Raw genomic sequence first — 16921 nt, 5'->3', positions numbered from 1 at the left:
CTGTGCAAAAGTGTGGGATTTTTTTGGGAAAGCAGCAATGTTTTTATAATCCTGCACAACCGGTTTAATGCGTAGGTCTATAATTATATTTCTATGAATGTTATTGCAACTCACTTGTGAGTCTTGAATAATTTGCAGGTTTATTTCTCTGACTTTGAGTTAAATAAATTAATCCATTTTTTATAGTAATATTTTACCAATTCGTTCGGCTCTGTTCACATCTGTTTAACTGGAAACCACAATGCTGTGCCGGATGCCTTATACGATGGATACCCCCGCCACCTGATGCACCCCATGGGATTATGATAGGGCCCGTTCAGTTCTTTCTTGCTTTTTCATCACTTTCAAAAGCACTGCATGCAGAAATCTACTCCAAAAGAACACTATTGGGGATCTGACAGTTTTTTTGTGCAAATTGCACCAAAATATATGCAATGCCACCATCACTATAGATAGGTAATGAAAGCTGATTTTGGTACAACCACTTTAAGCCAAGTGGGGAGCAGTTGGCCTGTTTGCCCTTCCTACAGTAGAACCCTGGATAGGCTAAACCAATGACCCTTCCTGGCATGCAGTAATGTAGATATCACCTGAGATAGTCTTAACACAAAGTATATTAAGAAAACTGTATCACTACATGGCTGTTTTCTTAAAGTGAAAGCATTTAAACTGCTTATTATATTAAAGAATGATAGGAAGCAGTATTTTAAGAAATTCTATGATATAGTGTAATTCTCAGAATTGCTGCCTTTGTACCATTACCAAAGTAGAGCAGCAATTGGGAAAATAAAAGTTCTTGTTTTTCCTCTTTTGGTGCCTTTATTCTGTGTGCTGATAATGGAGCTTTCACAAGGGATACCACAAACCCCCAATCAGTACATTGTTAAAAGGTCACTCCTGTGTAAACATGTTTTTCCATCCCTGTCCCCCTCACCTGATTGTCTGTCACACTCCGGAGTTCTCGTATATTTCAGATACTTCCATGCAGTACAGCCTCCTATCTGATGCTTTTCAGGCACCATCTTGATGTTGAGATTTCTGTTTTCACTCTCACATAAATCCCATGATGCATCAGCATAGCATTACATGAGCAGCTAATAAGGAAGATGGAAAAATACCTCTGCAGCACCACCTATTGGATGGCAAGCATTCCTGCAAATCAGTGCTTGACCCTTTATACAGGTCTGTAGAGAAATGATTGGGAATTAAAAACCAAGCCAGAATCCATACACAGACAGCTGTTTGTTTTTTTTTGCATCCAATAGGGGGTGCTGCAGAGGTATTGTTCCATCTTCCTCATTTGCATATTACCCAGAGGAGCATGGATGGCCTTATAAGTCTCCTCACTCACCTTCTTGGTGCTCTCCCCTAAGGAGAGATGTTACCCCTCCCAATGAGCATCTAAAAGACTTTTACCATCCCTGCTGTAGGTAAAAAACTGTAACGCGATGGCAGTGTTTTTGTTCTGTAGCTTATTGAGATGAATACAGACCATGAAACACTGCCTTTGCATTCTACATTGGATGATCTATTATTTCCTCTATTAAAACTGTGTGACAGGAGCTGTTTGATCAGTATGAGTAACTGTGATAGGAGTTTCTGAGTCTACCTCTAGGCAATTTCTCTAGTAGGGTCCATGTAATAGCATCACATAGAGGGAGAGACTGACTAGAAACTGAACTCCTAACCCCAAGTAAATCTAAGCTGATCAGAATTTAGATCACATGACCACCTGTGGAGAAAGACTCCAGGAGTTTTAGATAGAAAAGAATAACTAACCAAAGTAACACTAGCCGACTTAAATATACAAGGGGGCAAGGGGGACAAACTACATACTGAATGGAAAAAAAAATCTGTTGGCCCTTCTAAACCCACCAAAATTGGTCCATTTGCAGAATACAAGTTGCTGCAGGAAATTTGTTTTGTTCTTCCACCTTTCAATAATCTAGTACATCCTACATATGTTAAGAACCATTCTCAGATGTTTGATGATGACATTCTAATAGCAATATAGTATACTAGCTGATATACCCAGCTTCGCCCGAGTTAATTTAGTACAGGTGTTTACCCGTTGTTCGCATGGAAAATTTTCATGAAGTTGTGGTTACTTCAGAGGAACCACGAAATAAAATATGTATACATATAGAGGAGCGTTAGATTCTCCTCAGACTGCATGTACCGATGTCCCTCTGCAGAATGTGTCACCCCTCCCACTCTCCTTACTTTTACCCTTAAAGGTAACACCCCTTGTATTCACATTTAACCCCAGACTGAAGGTTGCAGTCCTTTCTTAGCCTTAAAGGCATTTTCCAAACCTGCAGTCCATGGATGCTTCCTTATGTACTTTACAGCCTTTCAGTATATACACATAGAGTTCAGTTAGATTGCTGTGTCAAATTTCATGCTTGTACAACACCAGCAAGTTACATTACATAGCGGTGCACTTACTTTGGCAGTTAGCATTGAATCTTCGAGTAGTGACCCCTTTACTTACCCTACTTAGGACCTAAAGAATGCTTGTGCCAAATTTCACGCTTCTACGAAACCGGGAAGTTACATTACATAGGGGGGTACTTATTTTCGTAATTAGCATTGAATAATCGAGTTGTGACCCCTTTACCTTTCCTTTTTAGGCCCTAAAGATTGGTTATGCCAAATTTCATGTTTGTACAACACAGAAAAGTTTGAGAATTAGATTAGGTACATTACACAGGGCTGCCAATACTTTTTGTTCTTAGCATTGAATAATCGAGTTGTGACTCCTTTACTAGTCCTATTTAAGAGCTAAAGAATGCTTGTGCCAAATTTAACGCTTCTACGAAACCAGGAAGTTACATTACACAGGGGTGCACTTACTTTTGCAATTAGCATTGAGTTGTGACCCCTTTGCTTTTCCTATTTAGGACCTAAAGAATGGTTGTGCCAAATTTCATGTTTGCACGACACCGGGAAGTTAGAGAATTAGTGGCGACTCACTCAGGGCTTTCACCTTTATATATATATATAGATTATGTACTATACAATAAAGGTGATTATATTATCTAAAATGGTTCTAAAGCAGAGCATCACTTCATGGCAAATGTCCACCTTGAATACCAATTTGTGTTTTTATGCATTTTTTGTGATGCAAAGCTCCAAATCTTCTGCATAGTCATACGTTTAAAAGATAACACACTGGCTACCTACAGCACCCCTATAGGTGTGGGAGGGTATTACATACTGCTTATGTATTGAATGGAATTCTAACAGAATGCTCCGCAACTGCCCTTATATACACACAGTAGGCTATACACAGTAGTGGATTTTGAGCTGTGTATATAAATCTATAGAGATATATCTATAAGAATGTATTTAACAAAAATCAATAATTTGGATCTAAAACAGCCAAGATGATAAAAGGTGAAGATTCCTTTTAAGTCTTTAATATTAACAAGTATAGAACCATTTTAAATTAAATAAAAAGCAAATACTTTTCCAACACTGAGTTAAAAATCTCTGAAGGTTTGAGATACATTAACACTAATGTGCGTTTCTGTGCCAGGGTATTAACTGAAGGCTTCTGGCTGCTGATAGAAATTGTATTGTCTTTGGTATAAAAAACAAATCTCTTGTTCCATTGTCTTCTCCTGCATTGTGCTGCATTACGCAGCCTGTATATCTATTTTATGTGTTTGGGTTTTTTGCACATAACTACAATTAGGTTAATTAATGTTTCTATACTGTAGGGTCCTAACAGACATTGTAGCTAAATGTCAAGAGGAGCAACTGGAGCACTATGTCCATTCATATGTAAAGGTGAGTGGAGTCCAGCAAACAAGTGACACTTTGTTTGTCACCTTATATTGTAATGCTCTAGAAACCATAGAAACCGTACATTACCAAGAGAAGCTCTATCAAACGGAAACACTCGGTGTGTTCACCATGCAATTCCCATTTTTTCATCCTAGTATGTGTTCAAAACACAATCATATGGAGATCGGACAGTCCATGAAGAGCTGGCCAAAGGACTGACAAACCTTTTAAAGTGCAATGAGCTTAGTACAATAAAGTTGGTGTTAAGGGTAAGTCATATATTTCTAAAGTATATATCTGGAAATGATAGAAATATCTACGTGAAACCTGAATACGGGGGTTTATTGCTTTAGGCAAATAAGGTATATTCATTGTAGAATGAAAAGTTATACAACTTTCTTATATACTTTGTGTTTTAATTCTTCACCCTCTTCTTGCTGTTAGTGAGGGTGATCAATGAGTGGAACTGGTTGCCACGGAAGGTGGTGAGTTCTCCTTCAGTGGAAGTGTTCAAACACAGGCTGGACAAATATCTGTCTGGGATGATTTAGTGATCCTGCACTGAGCAGGGGGTCGGAGACGATGACCTTGGAGGTCCCTTCCAACTCTACCATTCTATAAGGAAAATTATTGTGAAAGCTAAAGATCTAATACCAAATTCAGATAGCCATATGCAAGTTGCACCCAAGAAACTCAGGCACAGCTCACATTGGACAGCACATGGACATGCGTGTGTTTGCTGTCCAATCTGTGGGAACACTGATTCAGAAGAAAATAGTACACGTAATTTTTTTCACAAAAAACGCTCATGTGAATAGGCTCATATGCTATAACAAGTCTATGTTTTGTCCATGAAATACATCAACAGCACATGGACGAAAAATAAGGCCGAAGTAACACAAGTGCATTGAGCCCCAATACACTGAGAAACTAGACCTAATCAGGACAGGCTTGTAGCTCCTAGATGTAAGTTTAAAAGGAGGAAAAATTGAAAGTATGGTCCATCTGGTCTGATCCTCGAGCTACTGCTGAAAATTGCTAAAAAAACTTTTAGCCTGGCCATGATAGAAGGGTGTCAGAACAGTGCGTCATAGCTTGATGCATATGGAGCTGCATAGCTGCCGCCTGGTCAGAGTGCCAATACTGACCTCTGCCCACCCCTAAAAGTGGGTACAATAGTCACATGAGGATCAGTACTGGACCATGGAGCAATGGAACAAGGTGGCCAATGGATACAGCTAGGTGAATGTGTGTTGTTGTTTACTTGGGCATCAGATGGCACCTTGATGTACTATGGGAAGAAGACAAGCTGGGTGGAGGCAGTGTGATGCTCTGAGCGATGTTCTGCTGATGCATTTGGATGTTACTATGAAACCTACCTAAGCATTGTCACACATAAAGTACACCCATATACGTACCAATGTTCCCTAATTGCACTGGTCTCTTTCCGCAGGATAATGTACCCTACCACACTAGAAAAATTAGCCAGGAATGGTTTGAGTTACATGTCAAAGAGTTCAAGGTGCTGACTAGACTACTAGTTCCCTAAGGTGCTTTTACACTGTCCGATAATCGTTCAGATTCCCATGATTCATCGAGAATCTGAATGATTATTATTCAGCGAAAATGAATGCACCGACTCAGCGAGAAACGAGAAGTCATTCAGTTTCTACATTCAAAAAAAACCGAATGATGTATCAACCGTGTAAATAGGCAGTCTATCTCTTATGAACGACTACCTGCTTACTGTGAATGGAAGCAGGTGGGCTGGAATGATCTCTGGCAGCTCCTCCTCCATTCATTAGCTATAATCATTCCTGTGTAAAAGCACAGGACCGACTATCCCTGGGGCGACCTGTTGGGGATCTGCTCCCTACAGGTCCTGTGTAAAAACACCTTTGGATCATAAACCGATTGAACATCTGTGGAAAGTTTGATATCTATGGGCTCCACCTCACAACCCACCGGACTGCTGCTAACGTCTTGGTGTCAGATATCACAGGGCACCTTCAGATGTCTTGTTTAGTCCGTGCCATATTGCCATATTTTCTTATTTAGAACAAAGTTTAGAACATTTGAATTCTATTAGGCTACAGTTCTGTTGTGACAAATGGTCACTGCCGAGTCACAGTAAATGTGATGCATTTCTTACTCAAAACATGAGTTGCCCCAAAGTTTGTGGGTAACTTTTGGCATTCATGAGAATTGTAACCATTCTTTCAATTGTTACACAACATTAAGTATTGTGTGAGTTGTGGGAATGCCACAATTTTCCATGACTCAAGGACGACTAAATATTTCTTTGGAGCCATAGACTTACCCAACAGTCTATAGTAGGAAGGAGAATGCAATTATGGGAAATTTGAAATTCTGCAGCTACTGAGTTGGCTTCTTTGTTAGTATAATAGAAAATGGCTGTCAAAGGAATTATATGATTATTAGTGAAGAGAACAACTCCACTGGTACTGCACTTAAACATCGAATATCCCTTTAGATGGATAGCTTTGAGAATCATATATTGCTCTTTAGTTTTCTTCCTGCACTCCTGTGATATATAACCTTGTTATAAAAGTAAGTAATGTTTACTTTGTATTCCAGTAAGTGGGGTGAATAAGCTGTATGTCCAGGATGGAGAAGATTTATGGTGTCCTCAGAAGACCTATTGGTGCTCTGTGGAAATGACATATGGCCAATCAATGCTAATTGTATTGTAGATGTAACCATCAGGGGTGTAGCTCTAGGGAGTGGAGGTGTAACAGTAGCAGCCAGGCCCTGGTGCTTGAGAGGATCCAAAGGCTACATAACTGGACATCAGTATTAGAAATGGCACATAATAGGTGGGGAACAGTATTATGAAGTTTTCATTGTAGCGCAGGATCTATACGTTACAGTTTTGGTAGTCATACAGTACTTTGGATGTATAATTACAGTCCACTGTGCAGTAAATAAAATGGGACATTAGACCCAGAATTGTAACTTTTTGTAATGTATGCCAGATGCTCTAAAATTAGGAACATGCTTACCAGGAATAACGGCTGATTTGTGTTCTTCTGACAGCATTCACAGTTTTTCTTCGAGATAATTATCAAGTCCATGGCTCAGCATCTCCATGATAAAGACACGATGCAGGTAAATTGGTCGTACATGTTAGTCACTTATAAGCTGCAAGATAAATTCAAGACAGTGAGCCGCATTAATTTCTGTTTTCATCGGATCACTATGCCATATCAGCTGGCAGCTAAAATGGTGTGGCTATTTGAAGGGCTTGGGGACAGAATGACCAATGCCCACTTTCAATTTGAAAGTTTCACAACTAACCAAGTCTAAAGGATACGATGAAATGGAGTTTTGAGCACTGTAATACATGCATTCATTATTTCTAAAGCTAAAAACATGGCAGAAAGTCATACAATAAAAAGAAAACTTTTCTGTCTTTCCCTTAGTCATCTACAACATTGCCTGATTGTGGCAAATTGTCATAGTAATCATGTTACCTCGTTGGTACAAACTCTTTTAGAGTCTGAAAGTCACTGTATTTGTTCACATGTAATAGGAGAGTAGAGTACACGTTATTCCAACATCTTCAGAATAATGTTTTGTGAGTTTTGGCAAAGTCCAAGGTCCACTGTGCGCATTGCGATGCTGCACAGTATGGGGTGCTACAGGCGTCATTTTCCATTCCCTTGTTTTTTTTAATCCGAAAAGGACCCTGGCACGGGTACAATGGACATACAAGTGCATCATAATTTCTGAACATGTCGTGTTTGCATCGTTCTTCGAGCAGCTGTGTGTTCTCCACATGGACTATCATTTTTTTATGTATACTAAAGGCCCATTTACACCAGCCAATGATCGCTAATAAAAAAAACAGCTAAAAGGCGATTATTTTAGCAATAATCGTTGCGTCTAAATGTGTGCCCATCGTGCACTTTTCGGGCACTGCTAGCTGATCGTTAAATTCAGTCCAAACTAAAAACGTCATTCAGCCTTATCAGCAGTTCTCCACGGGGAGTGCTGATAGCATTGTTTCCCGCTGGAGAACAAAGGATCTGAACACAGATAAGAGCCCTCGGGCTATTAACTGCATTCAGGGAAGGCTTCATTTGCACACTTAATTTTTCTTAAGTAGCTGAGTAGCTACTTAATAGTTTATTCAAAATGATCGCTCAAAGCTGTCACTCAAACTGTCGTTTGAGCGATCTTTGAAGGATCATCGGCCCGTGTAAATGGGCCTTAACATATTCCACGACATTAACCTACAAAAAGGCAGGTTCTGTCTAATATGCAAAAAGTATGCTTTGTTCGTTTTTTCCTTGAACCCTTCATATATAATCTGAAATTGTATTAATGGGAACCTGTTAGCAGTATTACGCAGATAAATCACTTACACCTACAGAACAATACAGTAGAGCCCCTTCCAAATCTTAACTCGTTATGACTTGAAAACACTTTTACAATTTCCCACGCTGCATAATAATAGCGGTTGAACAATAGGTGGGCCTTCTCTGGCAGAATGACGTCATCTACGGGATGATCCAAATCTCATTCATGCACCACACAATCATGGACTGGCACATGCACAGATCGTTTGGCCTTATTGTGGGCAGATTTGACTCACTCTTCTACATATGAACTGGTCTGTCCCATGAATGACATCCACATCACTCAGCCAGATAGAGGCAGGTTATGGAGCAAAGAAATGATCACGCTAAACTGTTGGTTGAGGGGGTTGGTCACATTCTGAGAGCCCAACTGAGCTTGTCCTGTTCTGCTCCATACATTTAGCAGAGATGATAGATAATGTAGAATATCTTATCACACATTGCATCAGCATTGTATAATCCACAATACTATGCTTACTTATGCTTAAGATGCTGTTACAAGGGACGACGATTGCGTGCATAAGTGCACGACAGCCAACCTGCAGACTATCACTACTGTGAGAATGGAGGCGGAGCAGACCAGAGATTGCTTCTGGCTGCTTAGCTTCATTCACAGCAAACAGGCAGTCGTTTAGAGATTGAGCGACTTCTGTTTACATGGGCTGATGGTCGTTTGGTTTTTAGGTGAGCTAAAAAAGAAGCAACTCCAGCAAATTAGCGATTTGTCGCTCAGTGACCTTTCGGTGGTCGCTTGTACACGGGAAGATTATTGCTCGAATTTACTATTTCCAGTGATTTTTATTTGGGTAATAATCGCCCTGTGTGAAAGTAGCTTTACACTTGAAAAGGTCACTTACTTCACGGAGGTGAAGTCCTGGGAATCGATCAATCACTGGAATAGTTCCACAGAAAGTCCAACGGGGTAGGATTTCCAAATCTTTCTTGAAGTATACAGTGTCTAGGCTTGGTTAGTCATATATAGACAAGAATGAATAGCAAACACATACAGTGGGGGAAAAAGTATTTAGTCAGATACCAATTGTATAAGTTCTCCCACTTAAAAAGATGAGAGAGGCCTGTAATTGACATCATAGGTAGACCTCAACTAGGAGAGACAACATGAGAAAACACATCCAGAAAATCACATTGTCTGAATTTTCACGAATTTATTTGCAAATTATGGTGGAAAATAAGTATTTGGTCACCTACAAACAAGCAAGATTTCTGGGTCTCACACACCTGTAACTTTTTCTTTAAGAGGCTCCTCTGTCCTCCACTCATTACCTGTAGTAATGGTACCTGTTGGAACTTGTTATCAGTATAAAAGACACCTGTCCACAACCTCAAGCAGTCACTCTCCAAACTCCACTATGGTGAAGACCAAAGAGCTGTCGAAGGACACCAGAAACAAAATTGTAGCCCTGCACCAGACTGGGAAGACTGAATCTGCAATAGGCAAGCAGCTTGGTGTGAAGAAATCAACTGTGGGAGCAATAATTAGAAAATGGAAGAGAAACAAGACCACTGATAATCTCCCTCGATCTGGGGCTCCCGCAAGATCTCACCCCGTGGGGTCAAAATGATCACAAGAACGGTGAGCAAAAATCCCAGAACCACACGGGGAAACCTAGTGAATGACCTGCAGAGAGCTGGGACCAACGTAACAAAGGCTACCATCAGTAACACACTACGCCACCAGGGACTCAGATCCTGCGATACCAGACGTGTCCCCCTGCTTAAGCTAGTACATGTCTGGGGCCGACTGAAGTTTGCTAGAGAGCATTTGGATGATGCAGAAGAGTATTGGGAGAATGTCATATGGTCAGATGAAACCAAAGTAGAACTGTTTGGCAGAAACACAACTCATCATGTTTGGAGGAGAAAGAATGCTGAGTTGCATACAAAGAACACCATACCTACTGTGAAGCATGGGAGTGGCAGCATTATGCTTTGGGGCTGTTTCTATGCAAAGGTACCAGGACGACTAATCCGTATACATGAAAGAATGAATGGGGCCACATATCGTGAGATTTTGAGTGCAAACCTCCTTCCATCAGCAAGGGCACTGAAGATGAAACGTGGCTGGGTCTTTAAGCATGACACTGATCCCAAGCACACCGCCAGGGCAACGAAGGAGTGGCTTTGTAAGTAGCATTTCAAGGTCCTGGAGTGGCCTAGCCAGTCTCCAGATCTCAGCCCTATAGAAAACCTTTGCAGGGAGTTGAAAGTCCGTGTTGCCCAGCGACAGCCCCAAAACATCACTGCTCTTCAGGAGATCTGCATGGAGGAATGGGCCAACATACTAGCAACAGTGTGTGCCAACCTTGTGAGGACTTACAGAAAACGTTTGACCTCTGTCATTGCCAATAAAGGATATATAATAAAGTATTGAGATGAACTTTTGTTATTGACCAAATACTTATTTTCCACCATAATTTGCAAATAAATTCGTTAAAAATCAGACAATGTGATTTTCTGGATGTGTTTTCTCATGTTGTCTCTCCTAGTTGAGGTCTACCTATGATGTCAATTACAGGCCTCTCTCAGATTTTTAAGTGGGAGAACTTGTACAATTGGTATCTGATTAAATAGTTTTTTTCCCCACTGTACAGAGATGGGCAACGCGTTTCATTGTTATCCTTTATCAAGGAGGCTTGATAAAGGTGTTAAAATAAACTGCCACATTACCTGTGTGTGAAGCACTGAAGCCTTAGGGTCCTTTTAGATGAGCCAATTCTCGTTTGAACAAGTGACATCACTGCTAACACGTTCGCTCTCGTAAAGCCTGTTTAGACAGGCATATGTATCATTGGCTCATTCAAACAAGAATCATTCAGACCCTTTATAAGTGAATTGAGGGACTGAATGAGCGCTGCTTAAACCAAACAATAAGTGAACGAGCCAACAATAATCTTTATGCTTGCAGAAGCTGAACGACGTACGAGAAGCAAGTGATTCTTGTTTGTGGTTCAGTCGTTGGCTTACGCTTAGACTGAGCAATTATCATTCCTTTTCGCTCGTTTGGATGATTTATTGAACCATAATCCTTCCGTCCAAACAAAGCCTTAGTTGTAACTGCTGGTGATTTAATTTAGACCATGGCAACAAGTTCTGGTAAATCCCTTTTACACGGGACGACTGCGAGGCACTAAAATGTCCTACAGCCGACCCGGATAGGATCACTCCTGTGCAAACAGGTCATTGTTCATAGATGAACGACTGCTTGTCTATACAGAACAATGCAGTGGCCGACCAACAATGATTTTACGGTCTGCATGAGAGATTCGACCACCGATTTATCGCCGATCATTCTTTTACTGCATGCGTTTACACTTCACAATTACCGTGCAAACTGGTCGTTCTAACTAGCGGTTTGCATGATAATGGTGACGTGTAAAAGGGCCTTAATTCTTCTACATCTCTGGCACTAGTAGCGTATAATAGTATCTGAAGCTGCCAAAAGCTGAGGAGCCACATGCAGGAGGCAACAAAGGCATATATGGTGGGGAGACTGACATATAGGGTAGAGATCAGCGAATCTACTCAGTTCGGGTGTTTTTGAACTCGAGCACCGCTTTTTCCGAGTAACTCACTATTCAGACGAAAAGATTCGGGGGGCGCCGGGGGTGAGCGGGGGGTTGCATAGGGGAGTGGGGGGGAGAGAGCTCCCCCCTGTTCCCCACTGCTACCCCCCGCTCCACAATGCCCCCCCCCCCCCCCCCCCCGACGCCCCTCGAATCTTTTCGTCCGAGTTGTGAGTTACTCGGAAAAAGCGGTGCTTGGGTTCAAAAACACCCGAACCTAGTAGGTTCGCTCATCTCTAGTAGGGACCATAAAATAACGCCTCCATAATACCGCATATTACTATATACCACATAATACCATATATTAACACTGTGATAGTAGCACCCATACAGTCTTATTATTCCCTGCATCTCCAACACCATTTGAATTGATTTCCTATGATTTTGCTGCATGATTTACTCTTGTTGCGAATATGCGATGTGCGCTGGATGACTCAACGACTTGGTATAAAAACAAATACGTTGTCATGTTTTCACAGCATATAATTATGATGTTATACAAGTTCTGTAGCAAAAATAAAGAACTGTTATCAGGAGTCTTAAAAGCATTCCTATTATAGCTTGCGCGTTTCCGCCTGACGTATGGCAGCTTTTAGAAGCACTTTTGCAGGTAGTGCATTTAGGTTTTCTGTATCTCTGTTATGTCCAATGACTGAATGAGCAGCAATTTATCTCTGATAGCAACTTTCCTCTATTTGTAAGGTTGAGCGCACTAAGAGGTTCCCTAAAACCTTCCACAACGAATTGGAATCGCTTGTGATGGGCTTTTCAGACCATATCATTTGGAAATACAAAGATGCCTTGGAAGAGACAAAAAAGGCTAACTTCAGCCTCGCCTGGTTTCTGAAGGTGACAATTCGACACTATTTTTTTATTATTTCTTTTTATTACGTTTTACGCTATACAACCAGAATGAAATATTCATGAACATACCAGCAGTACAAAAGCACAGAAACACTGAAGACGGGAACAATAAAGAGGCAAAAACAACCAGAATAGAAAAACACAAGCACAACCTCCCCCCCTCCTACTCCTTCACCACCCCATCTTTTACTCTCTACTACTTTATTCCTAATGTCATATGCTCTTAACGAGTTATTTTTGCTCCTATTTGTAGCTTTTTGTTCAGGACATAGAAAATGCTTATGTTGTAATCAGAGGCGTAACTTGAAGCTCCTGGGCCCCAATGCAAAACCTGTAACGGGGCCCCCAACTATAACGCTTTATTCATAGTACTGGGCTTCCTATATGGAGAAGAGAGGCCTTATGGGCCCCTTAAGGCTCCTGGGCCCGGGTGCCACCGCATCCCCAGCATCCAATCTAGTTACGCCCCTGGTTGCAATAATTAACATGGGTCTGTGTCTTTATTTAATGTTATCTTATGTTTACGTAGATGTAGCAGAGCTGAGTAGGTCATTTCGAAATATTCTACTGCATGGTTTGTGGTTTTCGAGCCCAGTTTTATGAAAAAAAAAGTTAAGTCCTTTTCACGCATGGCGGAAATACTGCAGAATTTTTGCTATTAAAATGGCTACAAAAATTCTGCAGTATTTATAGTACAAGCCATGTGGAGGAGATTTCAAAAATTTTCTGCAACAAACGCATAGTGTTTTTGAAAAACCCTGCTGATTCTAAATCCACAGCATGTCTATTTGTGATGCAGATTCAATGCTTGAAATACAAGGGTTAAAATCTACAGCTTTTCTGACACCCATTACTTTTTTAATTTCGAGGAAACAGTTTTTGAGCTTTTTCTTGTGGCACAAAATGTAGTTTATACAGTATACACCACTTTTTGATTACTGTTTATATTATTTTTTGGAAGGTGAGGTAAACAAAAAAGAGCAGTTTTGGTATAGTGTCTCTTTTTTACAGTATTCGCTGTGCAGGATATATAATGGGATATTTTAATAGTTCTGACTTTTAGGGGTACTGGCATGTTATACTTCATATTTTTCACATGATGAACATTTAAAAAAATTTTTTTATTTTTTTTATTTTTTTTTTCAAGGGGATGCAGACAGGTTATTACTCCGCCTCTTGTACCATACATTGCAATACTTGTGTATTGAACTATATTATACTTGTCAATGTTAGCAAGGCCAAATAGGATTTTGTACATAGCAGACCTGGAGATCATTATTAAGCCAGGGGCTGCCATGACAGCATATCAACAGCTTGAGTGACAGAAGGAGCCCTTTCGCTGTGTCTAACTGCTTAGATGCCACGGTCACTATTTTGCTGCAACAGTTATCTCTAGTGTTAGGCATTACAAGTGGGTGTCAGTGGTATAACCGCTGTGTATGGAGCGGACTATACTCCTAAGCCCACTCCATACACTCCCCTCTAACGTCTACTGTACATATACAGCAGGCGTCGGGAATGGGTGAATATTCTGCAATTGCTCATATTGCAACTGTATTTTCCCCACAGAAATCAGTGGAGCTTGGAAACAATATCAGACATGTTTATACTTGGATGTAATCCCTATTTATGTCTGGGAAGAGAGAAAAATCTGGAAATACTGACGCTGACCCAACATGATGCTTAAAATTTCAATAGGAAAATAATACACTGCAGATATAAATAGAGTTCAGCACCAATAAAACATGTATGCAATAGAAGGAATTGTCAGACCCGCAACAGTTTAGGCATGTGTAAGGACTTTTAAAAACCCCATGCAAAGATCCTGTATTGTACTGTGTCCTCCAGATATGGAGATGGCCTTATAGTTTGTAGCATATGAAGAGTCCAGTACGGAGGCGTAACTTAAAGCTCCTGGGTCCCGATGCAAAATGTGTTACAGGGCCCCTAATTATAATGTTTTATTAATAGTATTGGGCTCCCTATATGGAGAAGAGAGGCCTTATGGGCCCCCTAAACCTCTTGGGCCCGGGTGCGACCGCATCCCCTGCACCCACTATAGTTACGCCCATGGTCCAGTACATGAAAGCAATTTTTTTATTTTAGTTTCACAAATATTCAATCTCTGTTTTGTAGCGCTGTTTCACATTTATGGATCGTGGCTTTGTATTCAAGATGATCAGCGGCTGCATCAGTATGTTTAGCCCAGGAGACCACAAGGTAAGGCTGCAATCATTCCATTGGATGACATTGTTTAGCACATCATATTTCTCTTATATCTTAGTGCATAAGGTAGTAAGTGTTATATAATGTATTTCCACTTTTCTACAACCAGTGAACTTACACTGAAAATCACCCGGACTCCATGTTTGGGCTCGTTCACATAACCGCATTTTATCCTTTATATATTTATCAGCTACAAATTGGAACTCTCCAGTGACGACCGGACAGATAAAACATACAATACACCCCCATACAATATAGTAGTATTGTAAGGGCTTCTTCACACGACTATATGTACGCACATAAAATATATGCACGCTAAACACAGAGAATAGAACCCATTGATCTTACTGGGTCTGTCCTCATGAGTGCGTTATGCACACGCATTTCATGCACGTGGCAAAAAAAGTAGGACCTGCTCTATTTTTCTGCATTTTAAGCAGCAAAGGCCCCATAGAAGTCTATGTGAGGTGTGCAAATACGCAAGGGGGATTGTAAAGCACTGCACAAAATGTGGGAAAAAGAACACTTCTGGACCTCAGTAAGCTAATTAGGTTTTTAATCTACAGAAAGGGTATGTGACGCGCATGTGAACTGGCCCTGCAGGTGTAAAAAATACAGTAATATGCGCAGACACAGGCACAAATCAACCTCATCCTTCTTGCACAAATACATTGCGCTGTGGCGAGACTTAGGTGACAAGGAATAGTGGCTGGGTTTAGTGACAGCCCACACCCCCAGACGAAGACTAATTTAAATTTTCAGCAGAAGCTTAAATTGGACTTCTGACCAACTTCATCAATACAATGGGTTAAGTACTATATTTATGAATTAATACACTGGCATTCAATGCAGAATTTACTTGCACATATTTTGGTAATCCTGTACATGCATAGTGGTTTTTGTGAGGAGTGTTGTTGTGGTCTGTTTACCTAGCGCCGTGGCTTGCTCTTTTTAATGTTTTAAAATATGGTTAATAAAGATTATTTCGGTTTATATTGATACTATACACATTTTTTGGGGGGGTCATGATTTGGTTCAGCCTTGTTGTCAGAATAGAAAAAGGAACTCTGAAGATTTTGAATGTTATATGTGTTACATCTAGTGATGAGCGAGCATACTCGCTAAGGACAATTACTCGATCAAGCATTCTCCTTAGCGAGTATCTCCCCGCTCGGAAGAAAAGGTTCGGCTGCCGGCGCGGGGGAGAGGTGAGTTGCGGCAGGGAGCGGGGGGGGGGGAGAGAGGGAGAGAGAGATCTCCCCTCCATTCCCCCCCGCTCTCCCCTGCCGCTTCCCGCCTGCCACCGGCAGCTGAATCTTTTCTTCCGAGCGGGCAAGTACTCGCTAAGGGCAATGCTCGATCGAGTAATTGTCCTCAGCGAGTATGCTCGCTCATCTCTAGTTACGTCACTACTTTTAAACCCCTGCATTTTCCAAGGCTAACATGGCAACAATCAAAATATATTCATAAATTGTTACTTAAATCCATATACATTTATGAAAGTGAAGCAGCAGTGTAAGTTCTATAGCTGACAAGTTTCATCACTTTTCAGATTTTGTACCAGTACAAGTTTGAGTTTCTACAGGAGGTCTGCAGTCATGAACATTTTATTCCGCTCTGTTTACCTATAAGATCAACAATCATTCCAGGTAATACATAGCACAATACAAAAATCCCAATTTGTACCTTAGGTTATAAGTACCGTGTTTCCCCAAAAATAAGACCATATCTTATATATATTTTTGCCCCCAAAAAAGGCACAGGGTCTTATTTTTGGGAGATGTCTTATTATACTTACCTAGCAGGTGCCATCGAGGTCCGTCCCTCTGGTCTCTGGCAGGCTTGCTTGCAGTTCTCAGCTGCTGACAGAAGATCGCTTCCTGGAAGCAATGGCTCTGATTCGCTGAATCGCGGTGCTCGAGTACCAATCAATGCAGTGCTAAAAGAACCAATTACGGCCATCGCATTGGTTCATTGAGCACTGCATTGATTGGCTCAGCCACAGCACTCGAGAACCAATCAATGCAGTGCTTGATGAACCAATGCGATGGCTGTGATTGGTTCTTGAAAAAT

The 16921-nt window shown here is 40.9% G+C and overlaps 1 protein-coding gene across 6 annotated transcripts in view; it reads left to right on the top strand.

Moving 5' to 3' along the window:
- Window positions 1-16921, top strand: part of DOCK10 (dedicator of cytokinesis 10) — a 300069-nt gene that overhangs the window by 201495 nt on the left and 81653 nt on the right. For all 6 annotated transcript variants that reach the window (XM_066599568.1, XM_066599587.1, XM_066599578.1 and 3 more), the window contains exons 25-30: window positions 3726-3795; window positions 3948-4061; window positions 6850-6921; window positions 12461-12607; window positions 14759-14842; window positions 16401-16497. In XM_066599568.1, the coding sequence (XP_066455665.1) occupies window positions 3726-3795; window positions 3948-4061; window positions 6850-6921; window positions 12461-12607; window positions 14759-14842; window positions 16401-16497 (584 nt within the window). The remainder of the gene's footprint in view (window positions 1-3725; window positions 3796-3947; window positions 4062-6849; window positions 6922-12460; window positions 12608-14758; window positions 14843-16400; window positions 16498-16921) is intronic.

Source organism: Eleutherodactylus coqui, chromosome 1 (genome assembly GCF_035609145.1).
Source record: "Eleutherodactylus coqui strain aEleCoq1 chromosome 1, aEleCoq1.hap1, whole genome shotgun sequence".
Taxonomy (NCBI): Eukaryota; Metazoa; Chordata; class Amphibia; order Anura; family Eleutherodactylidae; genus Eleutherodactylus; species Eleutherodactylus coqui.
This window is presented reverse-complemented; position numbering and strand designations above follow the sequence as displayed.